Consider the following 27,320-nt stretch of genomic DNA (forward strand, 5'->3'; position numbering starts at 1 on the left):
TCTACTTGATGTAGATGCCAATGATGACAATATTATAAGCACAGTGTCTGACAAATTAAAAAGTATGTACACTGAACTTGCTAAAAATGAAATGCATGATGACAATAAAGGAAAAAATCATAAAAACAAACTCCGTACATACAGGCTACTAAAAACTGATAATATTTTTGAAAAATATTTAGAAGTTGTTAAAAACTCATCACATAGAGCTGCAATGACAAAATTAAGAATCAGTGCGCACGTTTTACAGATAGAAACAGGAAGACACAGCAACATAGATATATCCAATAGAAAATGTCCCATTTGTAAAACTAATGAAGTAGAGGATGAAATACACTTTCTTCTAAATTGTAAATTATACATAAATGAAAGAAACGATATATTCAAAAAATTAAAAATACAGCCTAAAAACAATACCAATAGACAGAAATTAGAAACTCTTCTAAATAACAAAGATGAAAAACTGATTCTCAAAATATCAAAATACATTCACAAATGCTTTCTTATGAGAAAAGAAAATATACAGAGATTGCCAGCTGCCCTGAAAATATACTATGCATTCTTACATTTATATGTAAACTATTTATTTACTAGTTTGTCAAAGACTTTTTTTTAACAGTTATTTTTTCTTATTCGGTTATACTTTTATTTATTGTTGTTGTATTTTAAATTTATATTTTCTGTATCTTTTAATCTTTATTGTATGTTATTCCAGATCTCAATGGAGATAGGTTGACAATAAAGTTATTATTATTATAATAATGATAAGACCAAGCGAGGATTGAGGGCCCGGATTGAGGGTCGACAAGGGGTATTTTCGTAAGCTGTAATCGATTGTTTCTATTTTTGTAATAATGTAATTTAAATAAATAAGAATTGTAAATTCGTAGACATGGGCAAGGTGTAAAATGTAATCACCTATTTTATTCGTCCGTAATATGTACAAAGTATATTATTTTTTGTAAGCGTATAAAGCATTTTCCAAAATAAATTCGTGCGCAGTTTCCATTTTCGATTTTTAAACACAAATTATCAAAAAATATTATCAAATGTAAAATGTAATTAGGAATTTGCTTTATTTGTAAAACGTAAAAACCTATTTTTACTGTAAATGGAACATCCATTCTATTGCCTGAAAAACATAAAATGACGTTTTTACTTCCCTGTAACCCGGCCTGTACCAGCTAGCCCCCCCTCCAGGATTAGTTTACTGTAATTGTTATATTATCAGCCTTTTTAAACAATATTATTTTCATAAATGCCTGCGTATTTTGAATGCTTACTCACAGAAAAGACTGATTTGATGTGTGTTATCTGTCGGACAAGTAAAAATGTGAAAGATGGAATAATTTTTTGCAAGTAAGCAGTGAGGGAATACAGTGTTTTCATTTCAAGTAAATGATAATTTTACCGTCGTCCGCGCTACCAATGCGTCACCATGGATATATGCATTACACAGCCAATTGGCATAAATAACTAATATCTCCAGGATTTTAGTACCTGAATGTACCGAACAACTCAATTAAATTACAGCTCTAAACATAAATACAGTTTAATTTAAACTTAATTAAAATCAATTGAATTTAGAATAGAAATGAATTTAATTACATGTATAATTTAGTGCAAGCCTGTATGAGAATGCGATTTAATTAAAGCGCGGTGGTCGTCGCGCTGCGCATGTGCGACATTTGTGTTGATAAACATTGATCTCCCCACAATCCAATGCGCTCTTCAAATGGAAATCACAAGTATGAGGTTTGACCTGGGCGCGACTTGCACTGAATATCGCCCGCGACTCCTTCGATACCTTTCAATCACTTAAAATTATCTACTAGTAATTAAAGTTTGAAAACGTCTCAGTTGTACTCGTTGATCTGCGCAACACCATCTTTGTTTATATGAGACCCATATATCTCGCGCATGCATGGCACGACGACTACCGACCTTTAAGCTCAATTAAATTGCAATCATCTATAACAATGCAGGAATTGGCAGGTATACCAACCTAACCCCCGGATATAATGCTAATACACGTATATCTTTAAATTCCGGTTCTGGTTTCAGGTTTTATAGACAAAAATAAATACGACATTATTCGACGTCGGTGACTGGATAGACTCGGGCCGCGGGGTCCGTCGCAAGTAGACTGATTCAGGGCTGACAATGTTATTTTTGTGTATGACCATTCTTTAGGAATGTATTGCGGACTTATCCTGATGCGAAATTGTAGTAATTTGTAGTAGATTGTACAAATTGTAACGCTATAATATTAATAACAGAAATTAATTATAAAACAATAAAATTGTTATTAACACAAATGTCGCACATGCGCAGCGCGACGACCACCGCGCTTTAATGAAATCGCTAGTAGATTAAATGATGACAACACTGATACTTAAGTACTAGTATGTCATACTGAGTTTTTAGGCGTGGAACTGTAGTAAATCCTAGTGGAAATAACATTAACATCCGTTACAAATCATATCTTCTAGGCTCATATCTGCTCATTGACCGCAATGACAAACAGACGTCCCGCTGGTCGAGAAACCATGAGTTTTTATGTCGATTTAATCTGTTTGCGCCCTCAGCGATAATCTAAATGCGGAAGTATGGCGATTCCAGGAACAAGAGGTACCCCGCCTCCATATTGGTTTTATAGCAAACCCGATATGTTCCTTGTACTTTAAAACAACTCTTATTATAATATCACGACACGACCATGTCGTTTGGTATGAAAGATGAACACAGGCAGCTGTTACGGCGGCACAGAGCAGAGATGGCGAAGGTGCTGGAAACCGACAAAGTCGTCGAAAATCTAATCGTTGATAATGTGAGTATATTCTGTAGTTTATTTTCACATCAGTTGTCAAGTAAGCAAACTTAATTTTCACGATCAATTATACCAAATGTATATTCCCCAAACGATAATAACCGTCTAATTGGGTCATATTATGGAACTAAAACACGTGTTTTTGATTCTATGGTTAAACAAATATATAAATTGTTGTTTCAAACAATCGATCATTGTCCTAAATTTTGTCTTGAAGTTGTTAAATGTGAACTTTACACCCACAGTCAGCTGGCGCACACGTGATAATAAAATAAATACGATATTTACTATATGGCGGCCCCCATATAGTAAATATCGTATTTATTTTATCATCACGTGTGCGCCAGCTGACTGTGTTTATACCGCAATTAATTTGCCGTCTACACAGTTGAGTTATAAGTTGTACGACCCCATTTCACAGGCTTAGGGGTGGGCAATTAGAGACTCTGGAAATGGTGCAGGCAGAAAACTTTTTTTGTGAATGCGAACACGTTTGCCATTGAGTTTAGGGAGACAGTGGTCGGCAGTTTGTGTCGAGGTTGCATAACACAGGTCACGGTGAGTTATTTGAAGTGCCTGTGAAATGCCTGCTATTTTCTGGCCCAAAATCATCTATAGGTGCATCAATACTATTATTTTTTAGGTACAAAATACATTTTTAAAGTGAAAAAATAGGTTACAAACTCATTCTACACCAATTTTATTTTTATGTATTTTAAAACAAGGCTCCTCATTAACTCATTTGCATACTCTTATACTAGTATATCACCATGTGATGTAATAATAATAATGCCTTTATTGAAATCATATCCTGTTCAGAATCTGGATTTTTATAATACAATAAACTTTCAGATATATACAAAATGGCAAGACAAAATACAAATAAAATGAAAAATAAAAACATAATAAGATAGAGGGGAACTTGCTGGTCAGCGTCTATTGTCGATAATGTAATAATAATAACTTTATTGTCAACCTATCTCCATTGAGATCTGGACTAACATACAATAAAGATTAAAAGATACAGAAAATATATATATATATATATATAAAATACAAAAAAGAAATAAAAGTATATAAATGTATATAAGGCTTATTTCTTTTTCAATTTTTTTGTCTTTGACTAAATTGCCGCTCATGTCCTTGTTTATCGAGGAAGAGTGGACCATAAAGAACACATATTATCACTGCCCCCTTTGTGTCAGCATATATTAAAATTTGCCCTTCAAAATGGAGGAAATAGCGTTTTAATAGAGGGTCCAGGCGTGACATTGATGAGCAGACCCCCCCCCCCCCCATGCCAAATTTAGTGCCACCACCTCTGGATTAAACATGTCTGGTTTAATTAATTTCCACCATTCAAACTTGTTAAATTGAGAGAATAAATGTGTGGACAAATATTTGATACTTTTTTGGTGTAAACAACTCTCGATCAATTAATTTCCACCATTACAATTTGTTAAATTGAGAAAACAAATGTCTCAACAAATATTTTAGACTTATTTTGGTGTAAACAACTCTCGATCAATTAATTTCCACCATTACAAGTTGTTAAATTGAGAGAACGAATGTGTGGACAAATATTTGATACTTATTTTGGTGTAAAAAACTCTCGATCAATTAATATCCACCATTCAAACTTGATGGCTAATTCCTCCTTTCTTACTCCTTTTTCTTCTTTCCCCCCACAATAATATATAGCCTTTTTTTGGAATGACCCACAAATTAATGAATATTCATGAGCACAGAAGCTGCCATGTCATGAATAAATTAGCATAATTAAAAAAAATTGCATAAAGTGTAGGTCTTCTGGAATTATGCCTTAATTAATTCTTGCCACCCCCGGGACTAATGTTTCTATTGGGCCATTCCAGTTTATATCTGCACCCCCTGTTGATGAGTTTGTGAGTTTACTCCATACAGGGTATAATTTCCATGGGTGTATAAGTCATACAAAGTTTTATTTCCAAATCACCATTCACCATACAGTAATGGAAATCCAAAACTATAGTTCCTACTTATGGTGTTGATGAGTTCTATTGTGCCACCATACAGAGTAGGATTTCCAAATATAACTCTCATCATATGCTAGATTACCAAGTTCAAAATTTTATATTTGATAATAGAAATCCAAGCTACCGGTAGTCCTGATTCACGGTGTTGATGAGCTCAATCGTGCCACCATCCTTATCTAATTTCAGTAATAACTATTTCATACTGGCCCAATTTTTTTACCATATACAGTCAGAATTCCAAGTTTTTTTAGTCATACTGTTGGAAATCCAACCTCATCAACCGGTATGTGGCGAGATAAACTAGGCCATATTTTATTTAGTAGCCATAACTGCCTGGATTTCCAGGAATTTTTTTCCATACTCGTCTGGATTTCCAGATTCTGTTTCTCCATATACAGTTGGAATTCCGGGGTATTCAAGGGGGGGGGGGGGGGGCTCGCAGATATAAACTGGAATGGCCCATTCATCATCCACTTATAGTACATGTATAATAAATCAAACACTATATTCCTTAAGTTGCCCTGGTTGCCCTGGTTGGTATTGGAAGTTATTTGTGGTGACTATCCTGTGGCTGCATTTTCATGAACAAAGGTATATGTTTTAACTTATTTATTCAAGATGTTCAAATACATGCATGGCCTGGCCTGAATTATTATTTATATGCAATATATATTTGCAGACATGCACTTATTATAGTGATTGTGCCAGTGTTAAAATGAAAATGCTGTCCTGCTTTTGTAGCAAACAAAATAAAATTTCAAAATTTTTTCAAAATAAAACCAAGACACATGTATAAGGGACGATGTCAAAAGATCGATGTTGGATAAAAAACTTAATTCCTTTAGTTTCTTTCAAAACCCCCCACCCCCCACTGAAACTTAATTGATAAATATTGGTAATGGCGTCAGACTACATTCACCATTAAATACAAATTGATAATCAGACAGTAGTATGGCATAGTAGTTGGTTGTCGGGTGGGTGTAAAAAGACTTTACAAATGCACCTCATTTGACGCACATATTTATGCTCGGACCAAACCATTTTCTCGTCTTGTGTGTTTTTTTTTCATTTTCTATTATTTCTGTCCATGATTGGATAGAAAAAAAACGAACTACAAATACTCCAAGATTTTTTTGACTTCATTAAAAAATAAAATCGTTTTTGTAGGATGGAAACTTTTTGAGGTCCACCCCCCCCCCACCCCCAAACTAAAGCAAATAAGTTTTTTATCAGACATCGATCTTTTGACATCGTTCCTAAGTATCATATACTGTGAATATTACTTTGAGATCTTGACCAAGACAAGATAATGGCTTACTGAGGCACATCTGTTTGTTGTGTAAGTTAATAAACAAGTGTCAAGTTATAGCGCTATCAGTCGGTTCCCGTGGCGGGGGTTCAAGTCTAGCTTGAGAAATTTATTTTCTGGTTTACCTGGTTTCCGGCGCTCTGATAAGCTATCCACTGTTCACATAGTGAAATTGTTTCTAAGATAACAATGGAACTCCAAACTCTATTGGGTGGCAGCCATTTTGTGTTAAGGTAGTGAGACTATTATTTGTGTTGAAAATTACGATTTTCACATTTATTTATTAATTGATGAAATGCACCATAAACTTTCATATGATAAAGTCAATATAACATAGAATGTCATGTAAGTTGGTTAAAATATAGATTTTCTGAAGGGAAGCAAGGCAGCCTCAGTAGTGTTTTCCAAAATCAACAACACAGGTTTAATCTGTGTGCATATAAGTTTCAAAGATAAACTCAAGACAAAGCAATGTTAGGATGTGTTATCAGTAGCTATCTGACACACAATGAGTGTTTCCAAACATTTGAGTGGTTTGTGTCCGCCCCTGTTTGTTTCACAGATTAGTCATTTGCATATGAATGTGTCAGACACAAGGTCACACAGCCACTGAAAAAAAATCATTGATTTTGGTGTTTTCATATGCCGAATTTATCCAATTATAGCTATCCCATTCCTTTATTTTTTTGGTTTCCAATAGCCTTACACATTTGGATGTCCCTACACATGTTAAAACAGACCTTGATGGAAAAACAAATTGATTATGCCGATAAACAAGCTCGAAAATCTTTGCTGTTAATTTATGGACGTTTTCTAGGAGTTTATGTTTTTCAAAATACAAGGTCTTTAACAAAAAATAACGTATACTTATTGTCGTTGGATTAACACCAAATTTTCACAGCTTTAAGATGACAATGAGAGGAACTTGAATGTGTCCAGACAAACTATTTCATCGATTATTTACCAACGAGTTGTGGTTTGAGTTGGGGGCAATGCGACTAAAACAGTAATTGAAATTCAGGACACTATTTTTTAAAACGCGTTGCTTGAATAAAACTAACCAGACACATTCAATTTACCAGACTATTGAACAACTAGGAAAAGTGAAAAAAATACTTCTTATCGCCAGCATAAATGCGTAATTATTTTTTTTACAGAAAAAGTAATTTTTCACCTTTGATTGAGTAACGCGTCGTAGATTGCAGATACGGGCATGCAAAATACACTTGTGAAAAGCTTGAAGTCTGGCGATTCTAAAAATATATACTTTCCCGGGTCTATTTGTAGTCATTTAGTCACAAACAAGTATGCAAATAATAGTCCCGCTACCTTAAGTCATTATTAAATACTCTTTGACAATTTTTATTTAGATTTTCATGATCAAAAAACAATCGTATCATCATTATCATATGGCAGAGTCTTTGGAAATGACTTAAGTTACATTGGTGTAAAAGTAAAACAGATATGAACATGTTACAACTATGTAAAATTGTTTTAGTTTAAGTCAGTCACCTGTAAGTTTATCTAATTTCAAAATAGGCAGACCTGCAATGAGGTTTAGATTTTAAGGCAGTTGTTATATTGACCTGTATACTTTGTTAAACTCAAAGTATGATGACTAGTTTCAAGATAGGGCTAACAACAGATTAGGTTCAACAAATTTTTCTATGTATGTAAAATTATTATAATGGTATTTTACATGGCCCATAAATGTTATCTAACTACTGTTCGAATGAAAAAATCCACAGAAGACATAAATATATTGTTAGCCAGAATATTGCCTGTCTACGAGTCAGTGCCATTTTGCACATTACTGTAAAGGGATTAATTATTCATTGGGTTTTAATTTTGCTTATTTCGCTGACTGGAAAATACGCTAAATTAAAACCCAGTGAATATGTAAAATTTAGCATAGAACACATTTTCTAAATGATAAAACCGTGAAATTAAATCCCACTGAATACGCCTGAAATGGTAAATCAGCGAAATTTAAACCCAGTGAAAATTAGTCACTTTACAGTATTCAGCAGCCGCCATTTTTACACCTCTTGTTAGAATTTCTAGTGTGAACACAAGATTATAAGATCGTAATTGTTTTTTAATTACCGAGTGAAACTTACAACTGTTTATGTCTGTCAGTTACAAACATCTATAGATAAGATATAATTGCATGTGCCTTTTTTTACATATGAATACATCATTTAATGAAGACAACGCGATCATCTCCAACCCTTTGAAAATGAAAGTGTTGTTGTATTTCAGACAATTGATGAAGAAGATGAACAAAATATTAAAGGCAAGCCTACGAAAATTGCCAAGGTAATCATATGAGGAGTTGGCGATTAGAAATGTGTGTGCATGTGCGGAGTTAACGTAGTGATGAATTTCATACATCGACAATGACAGGCATGACCAAGTAATGACTCTCACTATTTTTCATATTAATTTACAATAATATTTAATACAATAGAACCTTGTGTTTTAGAATAGGGTAAGGTATATATATATTAACTGTACTATCTTGTACATTAAGTTACAAATTGTATGATGTTGTTTTTGCTTTTTTTACATTTTATATAGAGTTGCAATTTAAAAGAATTTAAATTGCTGTTCTATATATAGATTTGCATTTTAAACCAACAGTATATCGACTATATGAAATTTAACATGTTGTTTAATGGTATGTCGCTATTATGTAAGATAAGATAAATTTTATTTATGTATGGTACACGTGTGTGTGTGTGGAGGGGGGGGGGAGACAGGACATAACGCCCACACAATTTACGGAAAAAGAGTTGAAATAAACATAAAGGCCAACTATTTGTAAACTAAAATTTTCAACAAGATTAAATTTTGGTTACCAAACAAAATATGATTTGTACTCATGAAATTGGCCAACCTTATGTGTGGCTTAATGGTTAACATGTTGCCTAGCAACAGAGAGATTGAAGGTTTGACTACCATCTGTATGTATGTACGTGTGTGTGTGTGTGTCTGTGAGTATGTGCATGTACATGTATGGTACCAACATTGTGACTTTCATTTAACTTTACACCAACATGTGACTTCAGGACCTAACCTCACTATTTAATATTTAATCAAGCACTATTTAATATTTAATCGAATTTAAGTCACGTTTGCATAGCTTAGATTTAGTAAAGGGGGAAAGTATGGTTCAATTTATATTAATATAATTGTACCATACCTACTCCCTTTACTAAACCTAAGCTTCATAAAAAAATGTTATGTTCTGTCATTATCAACCTCTATTTAATTAAAATGCAATTCTACTTTGTATTGCATTGTAATTGAGTTTAATTGAACGCCAATTAAAACTCAACCCTATATATAAATGCGTTTTAATCAAGTTCATATCGCAACTATATTAAAAGTTAATTCAACTTTATTAAAAGTTAATCCAATGTGCGGTCACAACGATTGTACGACGTGAAGATATGTGTGTGTGTGTCTGTCCATTCCAATGATATCTCAAGAACCATTGATGAAACTTGATGCATATATGCTTTGGGAAAATGTGCAAATTTGATTAGCTTTTAGTAAAAATCCCTGTATATTAATTATCTAATTTGCATGATAATTAGCTAATTTTTTAATGTTCCATGTTGAGCCACTCGTTGGATTTTGATGAAACTCGGTACATAAATTGTCTGGACTAATGCACAGATTTGGTTAGTTTTGGGTAAAAATCTGTGCATATTAATTACCTAATTTGCATAATAATCAGTAATTTTTTTCCACTGGTATCTCAAGTACTCATCATCACAATTTAATGAAACTTGATGGACAATGGACAAACCTGATAGATTTAGGTTAATATCCGTGCATATTAATTACCTAATTTGCATAATTAGTTAATTTTTAGCTTTTCCATGGATATCTCAAGCACTACTCATGACATTTCAATGAAACTTGGTACATAGATGCTGTAGGACTTTTCTGTCAATATCAGAGGTGCAAGTAATTTTAAATATGTCTTTGATACTCTTCATTCTAAGCTTTCTTTGATTAGCAATTATTTTTGTCTTTTGCTGATTTTTTGATTTAATAAAAAAAAACTGGCAGCTCAATTGCTATTATACTTGGTATCCTTGGGTAGACATCTGTCATCTGTCAGATGTCTTTAGTTTTCTATTTTTAACGATTATTTTTGGCATTTTTGGTAATTAATACTATTTTCCACTTTTCTAGAAAACTACAATGTACCAGCTCAATTGCTTTGTGACTTGGTATATGGCTATCATGAGTGACCTCTTTTGTTGATAAGTTGATAAGAATTGTAATTGCCATAGCAACAATCATATAAACTACCATATTTGTGATTTACAATATTGTGGTAATAATAATCATGGCTAATCCCTAATATATCACCATATAAAACATTATCAATTTTGTTTTGAAGAGAGATCATAAAAAATTATGAAGGTTAGAACTATATATTTTGCATTTTTTTCTTTTACCTAATTTTGAGTTGCATAGCACTTAATGTCCCTACTCTCAAATGAAATGTTGGTCGTTTATTGGCAAAAACTGTTGTTGACAAGCCAATTGGCCCATTTTGGTTAATTCATGCAGTATCTACGGTAATCAAGCTCGTGACCCTTGTGGTTAGGAGGCAGGCTTTTAGCCCCGCTGAAGACTTTGTCGAGCAGAGCTTATCATATGAGTAATTATCAGTTGTCATCCAATGGCGTCTGCATTAACTTTTTTCTTTTTCGACTTCTTAAAAACTACAAGTCTGATTGCTTTGTAGCCTGACAAATAGGTGTAGTACGACCCTCACTGGCCAAACAACATCTTGGAGCATCGTGGAGGGCACAACTGGCGTGACTCGTGAAGCTAGATTGCTTTGATACTAGTTGTATCTTGGGTAGACCTCTCTTAGATTTGTTCATTTTGTAATGATATCTTCAATTCTCTGATTTTGATGATTTTTTTTTTTCATTTTTGATTCCGCAAGTCTGATTGCTCTGGTATCATAGACATAGGTACCTCAGGCTGACCTCTTTCAGACTTGTTCAGCCAAGAGGCTGCTTGTTCAGAATAAAACTGTTATCAGGGATAAGTGAAAAATGGCACTTTTCTTGTATATTGATTTAAGCTTTTAAACATAAATGTTCATTAAAACAATTACCTTACTAAATTCTTCTTACATTTATATGTATGTCATGTAGGCCAGAGAACTTGTTGATATCATATGTCGTAAAGGACCAAACGCATTTAAGAGGTTTGTAGAAGCTTGTGAAAAACCTCATCCTGAACTAGCAAAGAAATTAAAAGAAGAAGGTTGGCTTGAACACAAAGTCCATGCACAGCAAGGTATAATTATAATAAATAAGTATTATCAGAGGTATATTACTTGGGGTTTGCATCTACGGTGACATGATACCAAGATCCTGTTTCAATCTCGCTCTTGCATAAGCGTTCCAACTCAGAAAAATGCGAATGCGCATGCCCGAGGTAACTAGGATACTGGGATGTCTAGGTGGATCAAAATAGCTGCTCATGATATGACGGAATACGATAACTATATTTTCTGTATATTTTCGATGTATTACATTTCTTCACTATGAATGTGGTAATACATGTTTTATTGATTATTACGAGGTCGTAGCATCAGTCTCGCTATCTACGAGATGAGACTTGGATGGGATCTTGACATGATGTCACCATACAGTACTATGCGTGTTGCAAACCCCAAGTAATGTACCTCTGGTATTATGAGGTTATTACGAGGATACTGCAAAGTCTTCATAATAACCTTATTATTATACATCTTTTCCTCCCAGGCATACATAATGTTTATTTTTATCATTAGAGGACACTTACGCATGTAATAATTCCATATTTGGAATTTGCATTTCCTAATATGGTAGGATGAAAATACCTGTAAAATACTGCAAAATTACGGCACACTGTTTCTATCTTATGGCGTTACGGTGGCAGATGTATAATAATAAATAAGTATTAGGGATTATTATGAGAATACCACAAAGTATGCATAGTGAGAGTGTGGAAGTTATCCTGTATTGTCCCATGTATATTTTAAGGTATTCTTTTACATGAAACATTGTCATGCACCTTTTCCAACCTATAGACATTATTTATTAGATAATGTCAGTCTTAAAACATTCTATGACAATATTTTATTTCTATCATATGTGCAACATGTTTCTGTGGATGATATAAATAAAATAAATTTTGTATTTCCAATAATGATCTTAAAAAATACTTGCTAGCTAGACAGGCCTATGTGCGTCCATGTATTCGTGCGTAAGTGTGTGCGTCCGGACATATATCTTAGACATGCTTGGACCGATTACATCCAAACGTCACACATATATCATGCATTATATTATACATATGCACAGCAATTTGTTCCACGATTTGATTCAAGATGGCCGAATGGCGGCCATTTTTGTACTGAAAAATCATCAAAATCAAGAATTTTTAGATGGATTTTGTTCAAACTTGGTACATTATTGGATGTTGGTCATTATGGGACCTTATGCATGTCATTTTGTTTTTCAGATCGAATTTAAAATTGCTGTATAGCAGCCATTTTGTTTTTCTCAATGCAGTTCTCTGCCATGCTTTGACTGATTATGTTTATTATAGATCATGTCATAGATATATTGGTTTGACTATTGACTATCTGAATCAAAATGGCCAAATAGCAACCTTTTATGGGCTGAAAAATCATCAAAATCTAGAATTTTGTTTAAACTTGGTACTTATGTTGGACATTAATGGACCTTGATGCATGTCATTTTATTTTTTAAATCAGATTCAAAATAGCAGACTGCAGGCCATTTTTTCAATGAATGCGGTTCTAGAGCCATCTTTCTTACATGATTTGACTGATTATGTTCAAATTTTATATATTCATTATACATCATGTTATAGATAATCGTTATGGCTAACCAGTGGCCATTTTGTTTCAATTAATGCTGTTCCAGAGCAATACTTCTCAATATGGACAAGTACTCGTTTGAAAATCAGAAACAAGATGACTGAATATCAATCATTTCAATGTTAAAAAAAATCATCATAACCAGGCATCATCCTCTGGATCCATATCTCTGACATGTTTATGTTCCAACTATATTACTATAAACAAAACTATATATCTTAAGTTTCATAACTAACATGAATTGTGCCATGCATGGCATGTTTTAATTTAATTTAATTTAATTTAATTTAATTTAATTTAATTTAATTTAATTTAATTTAATTTAATTTAATTTAATTTAATTTAATTTAATTTTATTTTATTTTATTTAAACCAGTCATTCATAGAAGGAAATACATGTAATAAAAAAATACAGCATTAGTGGTGTGACCATGGCTATTTTGCATAACAAATAATGTTAATTTGCATAAAGTATGAATGGCTAATTTATATAATGTAAACTATTCATGGTTTAAACAAAGATGTTGTATTTGACGTTCTAGTTATCTTTCAGAATATATTTCTTTATTACAATCATTCATTCATAGAAGGAAGTACATGTAATCAAAAAATACAGCATTGGTGACCATTGCTATTTTGCATAAAAAATAATTTTAATTTGCATAGAGTATGAATGGCTAAATTATATGATGTAACTTCAAAGTAGTTTATAATAAATAGTAATTTTTTGTTTAATATTGAAGAAGTTGATGCCACTGACAGTGCTATCCACAAGGTCTGTAATGAACTAACAGTATCAGAATGTAAAAACTTATCTCGGAAACTCAGATTAACTCAAGATGAAATTGATGGCATTGGGCAAACATATCCACGTGATGCTGAAATGCAGAAGGAGTCAATGTTATATCTGTGGAAAAAAAAGTGTCCATACAAGCCGTCTATGCATGTAAATGAGTTATATCACAAATTGGTTGAGTTGGAATTGAAAAATGTTGCAGAAAATCTGAAACCTTTTTTATCAGCAGGTGTGTGATATTATATTTCTAGCTTCTGTATTTGTGGATGGATGCATGTGTGAAATCTTGTTCCAACAATATCTCATGAACCGCTGTTGTGACGAACTTCAGGTGTGATGTGTTACAAGAGGTATGTAAATGTGTCGAAATGAACATAGTGCGAGTGGTTAGTGCTAGTAGCACTAATCCGAAAAAGTACTAGATCTAGTGCTAAAATGGCACTAGATCTAGTACTAAAACGGCACTAGATCTAGTGCTAAAACGGCACTAGATCTAGTACTAAAATGTACATAGTGCGAGTGGCATTGATATCGCGTTGTCAACGACGTCGAGACATCCCGTAATTGTCTGAAAATAAATTAATATTTGCGTAAAGTTGTTGTATCTTTCATTTATTGGAAATGTGCTACAGTGGGAAAACTGAGTATGTACATGAATGTCATTGTCCACGTGTATCGTAACTAATAGACCTTTGAAACAACGCGATCGGCCGGGAAACTAGCTCCATGGTCAGTGAAACTGCAGGTCGAACTTCACAATTTTTACAAATTGTGAATAGATACACTGTATGAAATGGTATTGTGTGGAAGTTTGTGTTTTCAACTTCGGCGTATGTAAACTTGTAACTTGTATGTAAATGGTGGAATTCAGCATTGATTTTTTTTTTTAATCGCTGACGTGCCGTTTTATTTCTGGTCGGCGCCACACTCAATGAAAATAGATCTTCGTAAATGAAATTATGATGGCATATATGAACTAAATAAAAAATGTGTATACTGCTAGTCTAAGTCCCGAATCCCTGTAAAGCTCGGCAGATTTTGTGTGTACGGCGACCTGTGAATTGACATGTTGCTCAGTACCGCTGGGAACTAGACAGAAAATGAACCGTTGTCTGGTTGTCATGACATTGACCTTTGCGGACATAATCAACCAATGGTAAAAGTCGATTCACGCAATTCTGTTGTTACATTGTACCATGGCGGTACTAACGGGAAAAAGCCACGACGCTATTGTTTTAGCTTTACCCTGTGATCGTTTGTCAATATTCGTTCACAAACATTGGTCTCGTTAGCTCTTAGCCCCTTTTTACAATGGATTACGCTAATCTCAAGCATTCGGTAATATTCGGAGCATGGAGGTACTAAAGGGTCCACAACGCATCTCAAGTGACCATTTATATTGCCTGGCTTATTTCCTTTTGTTTCAACCCAAGTTAATCCTGATATGGACATTGTCTAGCTCATCTTTGATGTCGATGATAGTTTGCGATTGCTTACACAAGTAACCAGTTAGCGGAATATGATATACCTCGCCGATTTTTTAACGTGACCATATAATATATGTCTAGACACTTTCTCTGCAATGATATTTGTTAGGAGTCCTTAGGATTTTTTGCTGTAGACTCTCAAAATCTTGTTCTTGTTACAGTTGCTAATAATTAAAACATGTAAAATCTGTGAAGTAACAAGTTCGCCTGTTGAATTTCCGGTTGTGAAATGCGTATTTTAACCCTTCACAGCTTTATTCAAGAGCGTGTTTATTGTGACTAGTGTGAATGGGTAAGCTTCGTTTGGACAAAGAGCTGTTATCACTGTAAACAATGTTAAATTATTCTTCTAATGCTCAGTTCATCTTTTGAAAACAACTATTTTTAGATTTGAAAAAAAAAATCATGCCATTTCCCTATCAAAATCCAAGCCAAAAGATCGTACTACAACATCGGTAAATCTCTTCCGCGTTGCGTTCAATAACATTAACATATTTAAATGAGCTATGGTGATTTGAACACGTTGGCATCATTCAGCATTTTGATTGGTTAATTAGCGATTTGACCTCAACTCATGCAAGAGAAACATGGCGGATACCATACAGCATCGAGCGTTTATATGCGATCGGAATCATTTGCTTACGATGAAACTAAGTTGAATTTTATTTGAATTTCATAACAATTCAACGAATTTATTTTTTGTGCGTTATTATAATCACTACTGAGTAATAATCAACAATTGTCAAACGCAGCATGATCGGATTACGCAACTGATCGTTTGCTACTAGCAATGCAGTTGTGTTTGTTTTTATATGAAACTTCGTTTAAAATATTCTTTCGTTACCAATAAAATAAAAACAAATGTATTTGAAAAATGACACTGGGCGACACTGTAATGACATTTCAGGCAGTCTACTTTTTAATTCAGCAAGAATTATTAATTATTGTTAATTCTGCAATAGTTTCTTTCGTCTTGGGTGGCCCAACTAACGGCGTTGAAAGTCTGCGTAGTTGGATACTTCAACGAAAATAAGTCCCCCAAAAATATTTGATGATTATTTTTTGAAATTTTGAACCCCAAATAAGCGCCCACCAGCCGTGAAATCCCAAGGACGATTTTTCTGATGAGCGAATTTACAGCAGAATCCGGTATTATATAAAGAAAGTATTATTATGGATATCTCACAGATATTGCCGATGTTTTATACTGTTTGTAGTTTGCATATGAAGTGGTTGTTGATGCCCCTCCTATTATTCGACGTCGTTGACAATGCGATAACAATGCCACTCGCACTGTGCACATTTTAGCACTAGATCTAGTGCCATTTTTGCGCTAGATCTAGTGCCATTTTTACCACTAGATCTAGTACTTTTTCGGATTAGTGCTACTAGCACTAACCACTCGCACTACGCCCATCTCAACACATTTACATACATGGTTACAAAGTACATATTATTAAGCTAATTTGCATACTAATTAACTACTTTCAGAATGTTTTGTTGATATGCTGTTTGCTCACAAATAGTTTAAAACTTGGTACATGCTGTTTTTGACTCCCGTGTGCCAAGCACAAAAAGGGAGTTAGTGTGTCTGTCTGTGTGTGTGTGTGTGTGTGTGTGTGTGTGTGTGTGTGTGTGTGTGTGTGTGTGTGTGTGTGTGTGTGTGTGTGTGTGTGTGTGTGTGTGTGTGTGTGTGTGTGTGTGTGTGTGTGTGTGTGTGTGTGTGTGTGTGTGTGTGTGTGTGTGTGTGTGTGTGTGTGTGTGTGTGTCTGTTCTACTGCTATCTCAAGAACCATACATCGGTTTTTGATGAAACTTGGTGCATAGATGCTCTGGGCCAATGTGCAAATTTGATTAGTTTTAGGTAAAAATGTACACGGGAGTAGTATTTGTTCAAAGGTTAATTTACCATTCCCACAGTCCAATTGTCTAAATCTTCATTGTCCTGAACCGAGAAGTGGTTTTAACTTGCATGTTTACATGTCAAATCCAGGACTATACCACCACTTACACCTATCACACCTTTATCCACGCAAGTGACTATTGCAATTTCCTGACATTGTCAATCATCTTAAGTTCATATACTCAAAATGTTGTAGAAAAAAATCATCACTTATTCTTGAAACAAAAGAAATTCAAGTTCAAAATCATATCACTTTTGCGACAGTCCTTTGGTCCACGCCACTCCCGCAAATATCGCGAGATCTTGCAGTAAACGAAGAAAATCATCTATTATTATGAATATTGAGAATGAAAAAAATATGACACACCAGAGTCTGAATAATAGTTTAATAATAGTTTTCCATTCCAAACGATAGGAAGATCTTCACAATGCTTTGCATATATACGCAGTAATATGCTTAGTAGTGCAACAATTGAAAACAGCCTAAGCTGTCTTGGGGTTTTAATTGAATCAATTCATTATTGTCATTCAGCAGAAGACGCGACAGGTCAAGCCATCTCAATTATCTGTAAAGAATTAATCCTACAAGATTGTAAGAAATTTTGTCTTGCTCTTGATGTGACCAGAGTTCAGATTGATACGATTATACATAATAATCCGGATGATATTGAAACTCAGAAATATTCAATGTTGGATTCATGGAAAAGACGATGTGGGTCAAAGGCTACAGCATCAGTGTTACATCGCAAACTAGTTGAGATGAAATTCTTGGATGCTGCTGAAAAAGTGCAATCTTTACCTTTATCCCAAGGTACATATTTATTTTGTTTTTAAAGCATGAACATGTTTGTACAGAAAAAACACATTTGTTTATTTTTCCATATGTTTATATTTCTTTTGATTTGTTATTCTTTGTAAAACCATTTTTATTTTTCCTGACATTTAAGTCTCTATTCTGATGTTTTGAGCAATTGCACTGCTTTTTTAAGAACTTGAAAGGGAAACAATGAGTTATATTGTTATTGTACTTCTTCATGTGAAGTTTGTTTACACATATTTAATCAGATGAGACAAGTCACCTGATTTGCTAGGGGTTCCAATTTTCACTAAACCTTGTCCATCCTAAGTAGCTATATCAAGCCCGTTTAGAACTCATTATTGCCAGGTGTCCAAACTTTAGATGGCAGGAAAACTACAGTGATTCTTGTAACATTTTGCTTTTCAATTGGGCAATAATTACTATATATTCTGCATGTCCTATATGAATTAAAACATGCATATTTTAAGTGTAAATCTGAGTATGAATACTCACATTTGATGTAAAATTCTTTTATTCTGGTTTTTAATTTTGATGACATGACATGAGCGAATGTAAGTTCTCTGAAGTATAATAAAACATTAGAAGCTCAGACTGTATGTATTTTGCCTATTTTTACAATCCAAAATGACCACCAAAGTATGTGTAAAGCTATGGGGGAAATTGCAAAGTCATTGTTTCCATAGAAAGCTGATTCAAATAAAATTTTGTTCATTGTCATGTATTTGTTAATAGAGATCCGCTAATTATATAAGTTGCTTGCCATGTCTTAAATCCGACTTGTGCATTACCTTGTTGTCGTGTGTGTGGTGTAATATACATTTCCAACAGATTACTGCTTTTTTGGCGCTGTGAGTGTAGTATGAAAGGTAGCATATCTCCAATATTGTCATGATCGTGAGTTTGAAGTTTTACCTTTATGTTCTAACATCCACTGCAACCTAAGTTGCAATATGTACATTAATAGTGATGTTTGTATGCACTGAAAAGTTTATAATTGGAAATCTATAACACGTTCTCGTCCTTAATCAATATATAATAATTTTGTTTATAATTATAATTATAGGTAGTAGTGCATCTGATGATCTTGCCTCTGGATTAGAGAAAGTATCAATAAGTAAGTACTTTTGTTAATGCTCAATGCACAAGAAATGAAACAGGAGATAGAAATGAAGTGAAATTATAAAAAGAAAAGACATTTTTCTTAAAAACTACATTTCTTGTGCTTTGATACTTGATATTTAGGTCAGACTTATATCAGATATGTTTGTTTTGTGATAATATCACTAATTTTAGTGAATAGTTGTCATTTTGGATAAAATAAATTGTTTATTTTTCTCTTGAAATCCAGCCACCTTGAGTCAATGTCTCCTTATGTTGCATGATGTGAATAATATTATCTGGTCTATTGTAAAATTGATTAAGACTTCTGATCTGCAGAACAAAAAAAGGTTAACTTCTTTTCCCTGAGTTATCAGGTCAAAACTGCTGGCAACGATTCATGTAATGGATGTGGGACCTTTTTTAAGGTTTGCAATCAGTTGTACCCAACCAGGCCTGGTTGATGCAGGGATAATAATTTTGACTTTTGAAAGTCTTTTGACCATATGATTTTGATACCTTTTAAAAAGGTGTCTTGGGTGACATGTAACTTCAAATTTCTAATTTTAGTAAATATGTTTTTGTCATTCTTGGTGAAAAAAGTTTGCCTTCAGACTATGCATGCCAATCAGCCGATGTATTAATGTTGAATTGTGAGCCTGAATTGTGTGTATTTTGTCCATTTTCCAATCCAAAATGGGTACCAAAGTACTTTTACCACAACGGAGAAATTGCAAAGTCATTGTTTCCATAGAACAACTGATTGTTGCCTTTTTTCTCACTCGTGTTCGCAAAGGAAATATCATAGCAGTGCATAATTATTTTGTATTCATCCTGAAATTTGTTACTTTTCAATTGACAAGTTTGTAATAGTCATGCTGTGATGCTTATACTTATAGGTAGTAGTGCATCTGATAAATTTCCCTATGCAATTCAGGAGACATCACAAAGTCAAACTAAAAATGGTAAAGTGTGTTTTCAAAAGTCTTTGTCACATTCACAAACTGATACTATAATCTGTACAATGATCATAACAGAAGGCATGGATACGAATTTGACATAACTGTTAACATTTACATAACCATAGTTTATTGCAGTTTAAGAGCATGTCATTTTGGCTTCTTACCAATATTTGTTTTTAAATGTTCAACAGCTACAAAAATCCGTCCATCACAGCCTGCAGTACCACCTCGTACAACTTTCACAGCTTCACAGCTACAGTGTACTGCAAAAGCACCAAGCACTTCACTTCCTAGCAACACTTCAACTCTTTTTTCCGAGGAAGAATTCACAGAGGCATTAGAGAATCTTGACCCTTTAAATCAAGATCAGTGTAAAGTACTGGGATACACATTGAAGGAGGTAATTACCTCTATGGTACATTTATTCTCTTCGTTTACTTCTGTACTATTAAATTCTTCTTATCATGACAGGTTGATAAACAAATGAATACATTCCCCCGAATGAATAAATAAATATCTGCTAGGTGAATCTTTATAAAAAAGGTCTTTTTTTGAATATTCTTTGTGCAGTAGATATGAATCTGTTATCAATTTCAGATCCCCCTAAAATTGGTAGATAAGCACCACCCACTCAGCAACATTATGTGATTCACTGAGGAATGACATCATGGGTTTGTTTATGCATGTACATTGTATTCCCAACAAGCTCTCCCTTACATTGTTTGCCAATACTTTGTATCTTGTGGCATTTATTGAAACATTTAAACATATTGTTGATTCATAAAAGACACATCTTAGGCAGATGTCAGTTTCTTATAAATATTATTTACATTAGTCGATGTGTGTGTACACTGTTGTTTCAATAATTTTTCAAATAAAAACATTTTTTGCAGGGTGAGATCTCATGCGAGGTGCTAGAATACATGAAGTTTTGGGAAACTCAAATGCAAATGACAGCCTACAGATTGGTTTGCAAGTTACGAAAATTTGAGAGAATGGATGTGGTTAAAGTCCTTCGAAAATATCTCCCATCAGGAACCACAGGTACAGCCTGGCCTTTATGGAACATGTTGTAAACATAAGAAAATGGACAGCCTTTATCAAATGAAAAAAGTGGTTAAACAAGTACTTGTGTGTTATCTCAATAACAATGTTTGCGGTATTGCAGATTGGCATACTAATGACATCACACGACTCGCATAATAATTAACTAGATTTCCACCTATATCTCAAAAACCAATTATTATATTTTAATAAGTCTTGATATAAAAATACAATAATTTTATTAAAACTTGGTACATAGATGCTTCTGGGTAATACACAAACTTGATTGGTTTAATGTTCAAAACAGTGCATATTGATTATCTAACTATTATTAGTCAGTTTCTGATATGTAAGAAAACAGATTTAAATTGAACTTGTGGTAGGTGTGCTCTGGAATAGGCTACAAACCAAATATAATTTTGTTGTTTGAGAACTCACACTTCAATACTGTGGATCACATTGTTGTCATATAGTGCATCTCAAATAGCAGACTAATATTAGTTGCCAAGCTTTTTGTTTGAAAGGCTAATCTTTTATTTTCAATTATTTTTTATAAAAATTGAACACAGGAATTCTTTCTAAAATTTCCTCGATTATTATCTTATGTAAACTTACACTAAACCTTTTTTTGCAGGTCCCAGGAGGCCAAGAAATATGCATATCAAAAGTCTTGATTATGGTGAACTTGACGATTTCTGTAGATGTTTGAGTGTTAGACAACCAAACGGTAAGTACATATCCCCAAAATAAACCAGACAACATTTCAGTGTGCTTGTGTAAAGGAATTGCGTCACTGAAATGGTATTTTCACTGACACATATAGACTGATATGTTGTTAACATTTTGGCTGTCCGAGTTATGTCCAGTGTTTCTGCTTTTTCCAACCACCAACTACAGCCTGAGCCTGATTACCGATGGATTTCGCTACAATTAACTGTAGATCATTGAAAACTGCTCAAAATCAACTCATGACTACTTTCTCTTTTTTTTAGCTGTAACAGACAATAATTCCAAACATTGATTGTCATGCTTGTCTCTTCTAACTTTTTGAGGTGTGAATTTTGGTCCTATGGCCAACTTAAAATGCATTATGCAAATATATCATATCCAATCACTGCGTCACAGGGCTGGGCAACCATCGGGACATTAAAATTAGTTTACTATCCTTACTTCAACTAGACCCTGTAAAACACATATGGGCATTATACCCAGGTTACATCATACCCAGGCTTTGGTCTTCCGATTAAACTTGGGTATATCGATCACAAGTCTGATCCAATCACAAGCAACATTTATTATTAAAATCCTACACATTTGTTGCATATCCTCGGGCTAATCTTGTTACACTGTTCAGGGGACTCTCAACAACCATCGCAAAGTACCGTTTTCTGCGAGTTTTTGGTCTTTGTTTTCACCGCGAGGGTTGACAGGCGGTAAAAAATGCCTGGATGTCCGCCCCTGAGAATATCTATTAATCAATTTTGAACAACATTTTTGTAAATTACACTAACCCGACCAACTTCCCAGAATTGATATCACGATTGTCAGGCTGATCCAGCATGTTGAAGAGCTAACTGAAATTACATATTAAGAAATTTGGATGATTATACCAATACTTGTCTAAATAAAGTGACTGATAAACAGTTTAACTGGCTAATTGTCTTGATGTCGTTATGAAAACCTGTGTTATTGACCAGTGAACTTGTAGAATTATTGGATTGTGACTGAAAAGTGATTTGCTGGCATTATACTGGTTCTTTGGGATTCTACTCTCATATTTAGTATTAGGTTCGTGTTATTACAATCTCAAAAAAAAAATCGTATTTAGCATACACGCAGCTCAGTTGTGATGTAGTATTCAAATTGGCACAAATTCATTATTCATTTTCACAATGTGTCTAAAAATGATAAATATAACTACAATCATGGATTTGACTATCGTATTCGATCTTGTAATAGGATTGTCACACAACGAAAAATGCTGTGTGAATTGATGATCTGCAATTGAACAATCACTTTGCCTCATTTGAATGTCTGTCCATTTATCTCCGCTCATGACTTATGGATGATTGTCCATCGATGTCAACGTTTAATTTTTTTCGACTTGTTGAAGTCTGATTGTTTTGATGTTATGCATATACAATTACGTGGACCTCCCTCAGATTTGTTCATTTTGTGAGGATATCTAAGTCTATAATTGTGATGAATATTTTTTCCATTTATAGCAAAAAGTGATATTTTCAACTTCTCGTTGAAAGCCGAAATGATGATATCTTCAATCCTCTAATTGGAATTGCTAACAACTGAGATATCTCAGCTGAGAGGACTTTGTTTAATGGTTTAAAATAGTCTTCAATGCACATGTATTCATAATGACCTATCTCTGTTGAAATTACTATGGGCTACAGCAATTTGAAACATATATATCTGAGAAATCCACAAATATTTCATGCGTAAATATTTAAAAGACAAAAATATGGAGCCGCAATTACAGAAATACAGAATTGAAAGTATTCCTTGTGAGCATGATCCTCAGATAACAGTCAGCAGATCGCTATCAGACTTGTATATATATATATGACCTGTATATATTTTGGATTTTTTTAAGGTTGTTTTAAAAGTGTATATATAGTGTCTTTTTTGAAACTTGGTAGTGCTATGATCTTCCAACCATATGCCGTTTTCTTCCTGCCTACCTATGTAATGGTATCCCTGTCCTATATTATCTGCCTGCCCTTACATATACAGGGAAAGCCATGTGTAATTTTGCAAGCATAGATTAGGTTAACTATTCCTAATAGTCAAAAAACAATGTCAATACATAACGACATACCAGATATATCAATTGTGACATTCATTGTACTATTGACAAAGTGTTATGCAGCTATACTAGTCTGAGTGGGGGGGGGGGTAATAAACCATTGTCTTAAAATCTCTCACTGTATACCTTATTCACTATGTGCTTTTTCAGGAATGGATTGGCGAACATTTGCTGCTAATCTCGGAATTGGAAAAACACTCATTGATCTCTGGGACCAACAGGAAAATAAACTACCAATGCACAAACTTATGTCAATCTGTGAAACACAGAGTGATGCTACCATTGGAAAGTTTTATGATGTCCTTGTTAAAATGGATTTGCCACATATTGCAGACGAATACTTATAACGTTATCATCCACGCCCAGTGTAGTTTAACAATTATGCTGTATTGAATAGCACAATGCCACATTTATGTAACGATCTCAGTCGTATCTATATCCAATCCAATCTCTTGTTTACATTGTATTAACAAAACTGACTTGTATTATTTTGTCAAAGATGAATTTCTTCTTTTATCACAAAGCTTCCTATTATAATATGCATATCTGAGATCTTAATATGTATGACATTTCCTTCCATTATCATTGATTAAGAAGGCCTTTTTGTTGTAACAACAATTTTCAGTCAATCGTCTTTGATTTTTGATATAACAAGTTCAACAAGTCTCATTTTTAGAACCTCGCAAATAGTCGGGCAAATATGTTCTTGATATATATAATATATTTTTATAATGATTTGGGTGTATTGATTCACTAAATAGTTTGTAAAGTACTAAATACTACTAGATGAAACAGCAACATTGCAATAAGCAAATATGTTTAACAATTTGTTTTAGTATTTGTTCACGTCTTGCATGTATGTATGTATGTTCAAAACATGTAGTGCAGTGCTTCCTTCCCTGACATAGAATCTTATTGCTAATTTTTCAGTTGATGGGACAGAGTGTTACTTTTATTCACATACATAAACATTTCATTCTGATGTGCATTGTTAATAATGATTATGGTGACCTTCATGTTTTATTGATATTTACTGCTCAACCTCATGGCAATAGTAATCTATGATCAGATGTGTGAATATGCATATCTAGAGTAAAATAATAAAAAATCAAAATTTAACTGGTTTGTATTGACTTGATATAATTCGGTTTGTTTAATATTGTTACGTACATCAAACACCTAACCTTGTCCATTTTAAATCGATTGTGTTATGGTAGATATTTATAATATAGTAGTAGTATTTTAACTATAGTAGATTATGCTTACGTGTATATGTACTTAGTCTATAGAATCGGGGATAGTGATTGTTATCACAGCAAATTTAAAATACAGTATGAATTTTTAACAAATAAAATCTAAGTTTAAATTGTTATTATTTTATTTGCGTTGTTGTCATGCGTGCATGTGAACAGTCCAAATAAAATATTATAAACTAGTTGTGAAGTTTGGTTAGTAAAATACTAATTATTGTACCAATTTTTTAAAAATGATGTTCATCAACACAGTCAAATTACGTCAAATTACACGAACATGTCTATTTCTGAAGTTTGTCCAATGTTGGCCAAGCTAATAGCCGTTTAGCCAAACGGCTTGTATATTGTATGCCTCTATTTATAAACTTTTCTGTAATTTTGTTTTGTCTTTGACCAAATTTTATGTTTGTCACAATGAGGCTCATATCGACGTACACAAAGCATGCAAAAAACGCGCTGCGTGACGACCACCGCATCGGTAATCCGTTGTTCACAGTGACGTGTACATTGGTATAATATTTTCAATTATATCGTTTATTTATATTCCACTACATAAAATGGTACGTCTCCTATTGTAATAGATTCTCCCAGAGTGGGCGTGGCCACAAGTTTGAGCCAGCGAGATTCTACAGCCAACTGTGTAGTCATGGAAGCAATAAAACTCAAGTAGTTAGCTAAATCGGTAGCGAGTTTTTAAATTGGCTGCCCCAATACTTTTGAAGACTTGCTGTAAAAAACACACAAAAAACATGTGGTTGTGTACAACTAACGAACATTTTAATTAGCATGTACTTAGCCTTATAAATGCTGAATAGGAATTAATTTAAATACATGTGAGTATATTGTAAGTATGTAAAGTTAAGTATGTACCATTATGGTAATATACCTTCCAACGCAAAACACTGGTCATATACGAAACGTCCGCCCTGGTCGAAACTTTAGTGCCGAAACGTCCGGGCCGAAAAGTCCGCGGCCGAAACGTCCGGCATTCCGTTCAATTGTTTAATGACCATGCGGAAGTATTCCAGGAACCAGTTCTCCATATTGGTATTTTACAGCAGATCAGACGTATTGTTTGAACGTCAATAACTTTATAATATTGCATGTAAGCGTCGTTCAGGGCAGTTGAACACAGGAACATGGAGACACCTCACGCCGACAAAGTCGTTAAAAAAGTGAGTATATTCTGTTGTTGACTTCAACTGTGATCACGTAAGCAAACTTAGTTGTCACGTCCATATATGGCAAATGTATACACTCGAGATGATAAATAAAACTATAATGACATTAAGTACAAGTAATTAAGTAACTGTGTGAAACAAGTGATCATGATACTGGAAATTTGACCTTGCAGTTTCCGAACGTGTTATGTGAACGAATATTTTTTGCGAGCCCAGTGTGCTGCTTAAGCTTTAAATTAGAACTGTCAATTTAAGTTTTGACCTCGTAAATTTGGCAGTGCTATCGCAATACTACGGTCTTCAAACCCGGGAACATGACATGAGAAAACAATTGAGTGCGTACGCGCTAATACAATGGATGGTGAAAGATTCCCACGACGGAGCTCCATGACCTGAAAAAATAATAGGTCGAAACACAAGGAGCTAACCGGTCAAAAACACAAACTACGAACCGATGACAGAATTAAAACCAGGCATAATAGCCCGGGCTAAAAAAAACAAAAAAACTTCGGAGTAAATGATATAATTAAAATAAATGAAAGCAGGCGCCGACTGACCGTGAAAAATAACCCTGTCAAAATCACAAAGTATGAGTTGATAAATGACTGTCGTTTTATGTGTTTAGGCACTGTCCCTCCACACCGTGTGGAGGGTCTGTGGTTTAGGTGTGGAGCGTGATCATACATACATTGGCTAGTAGAAGATGTGAAAAAATGCGGATTGCGAACGCCCATAGTAATATATGATTGGGGTTGTCGAGGTGTCTTAATTCTAGAATTGTTTGAGGCGAGATGTTATGAATTTTACGTCGTTTTTTATTTTTATTTTTATTTTGACGTCGTTACCATGAAGTCATAATCAACGCGCCTA

The 27,320-nt window shown here is 33.9% G+C and overlaps 1 protein-coding gene across 3 annotated transcripts; it reads left to right on the forward strand.

The window, feature by feature from the left end:
* Nucleotides 1-2,588: 2,588 nt before the first annotated feature.
* Nucleotides 2,589-25,388, forward strand: LOC100373670 (uncharacterized). 3 transcript variants are annotated; one of them, XM_085492442.1, is made up of 10 exons: nucleotides 2,589-2,830; nucleotides 8,417-8,473; nucleotides 11,347-11,491; nucleotides 13,829-14,110; nucleotides 17,804-18,082; nucleotides 19,155-19,205; nucleotides 20,343-20,551; nucleotides 21,045-21,195; nucleotides 21,830-21,922; nucleotides 24,167-25,388. In XM_085492442.1, the coding sequence occupies exons 1-10, from the start codon at nucleotides 2,720-2,722 to the stop codon at nucleotides 24,361-24,363; spliced, it is 1,575 nt and encodes a 524-aa protein (XP_085348568.1). In that variant the 5' UTR covers nucleotides 2,589-2,719; the 3' UTR covers nucleotides 24,364-25,388. The 3 variants fall into 3 exon arrangements, with proteins under 3 accessions (XP_085348568.1, XP_085348569.1, XP_085348570.1); XM_085492443.1 differs by lacking the exon at nucleotides 17,804-18,082; XM_085492444.1 differs by lacking the exon at nucleotides 13,829-14,110.
* The last annotated feature ends 1,932 nt before the right edge of the window (nucleotides 25,389-27,320 follow it).

The sequence above is a fragment of the Saccoglossus kowalevskii genome, chromosome 17, assembly GCF_978046115.1.
Source record: "Saccoglossus kowalevskii chromosome 17, keSacKowa6.1, whole genome shotgun sequence".
Classification (NCBI taxonomy): domain Eukaryota; kingdom Metazoa; phylum Hemichordata; class Enteropneusta; family Harrimaniidae; genus Saccoglossus; species Saccoglossus kowalevskii.

Coding starts and splice junctions, on each gene's coding strand:
- LOC100373670 (XM_085492442.1), top strand. CDS start 2,720: ATGTCGTTTGGTATGAAAGATGAACACAGGCAGCTGTTACGGCGGCAC. Junction 8,474..11,346: donor AGCCTACGAAAATTGCCAAG/GTAATCATATGA, acceptor TATGTCATGTAG/GCCAGAGAACTTGTTGATAT. Junction 21,923..24,166: donor GAGTGTTAGACAACCAAACG/GTAAGTACATAT, acceptor GTGCTTTTTCAG/GAATGGATTGGCGAACATTT.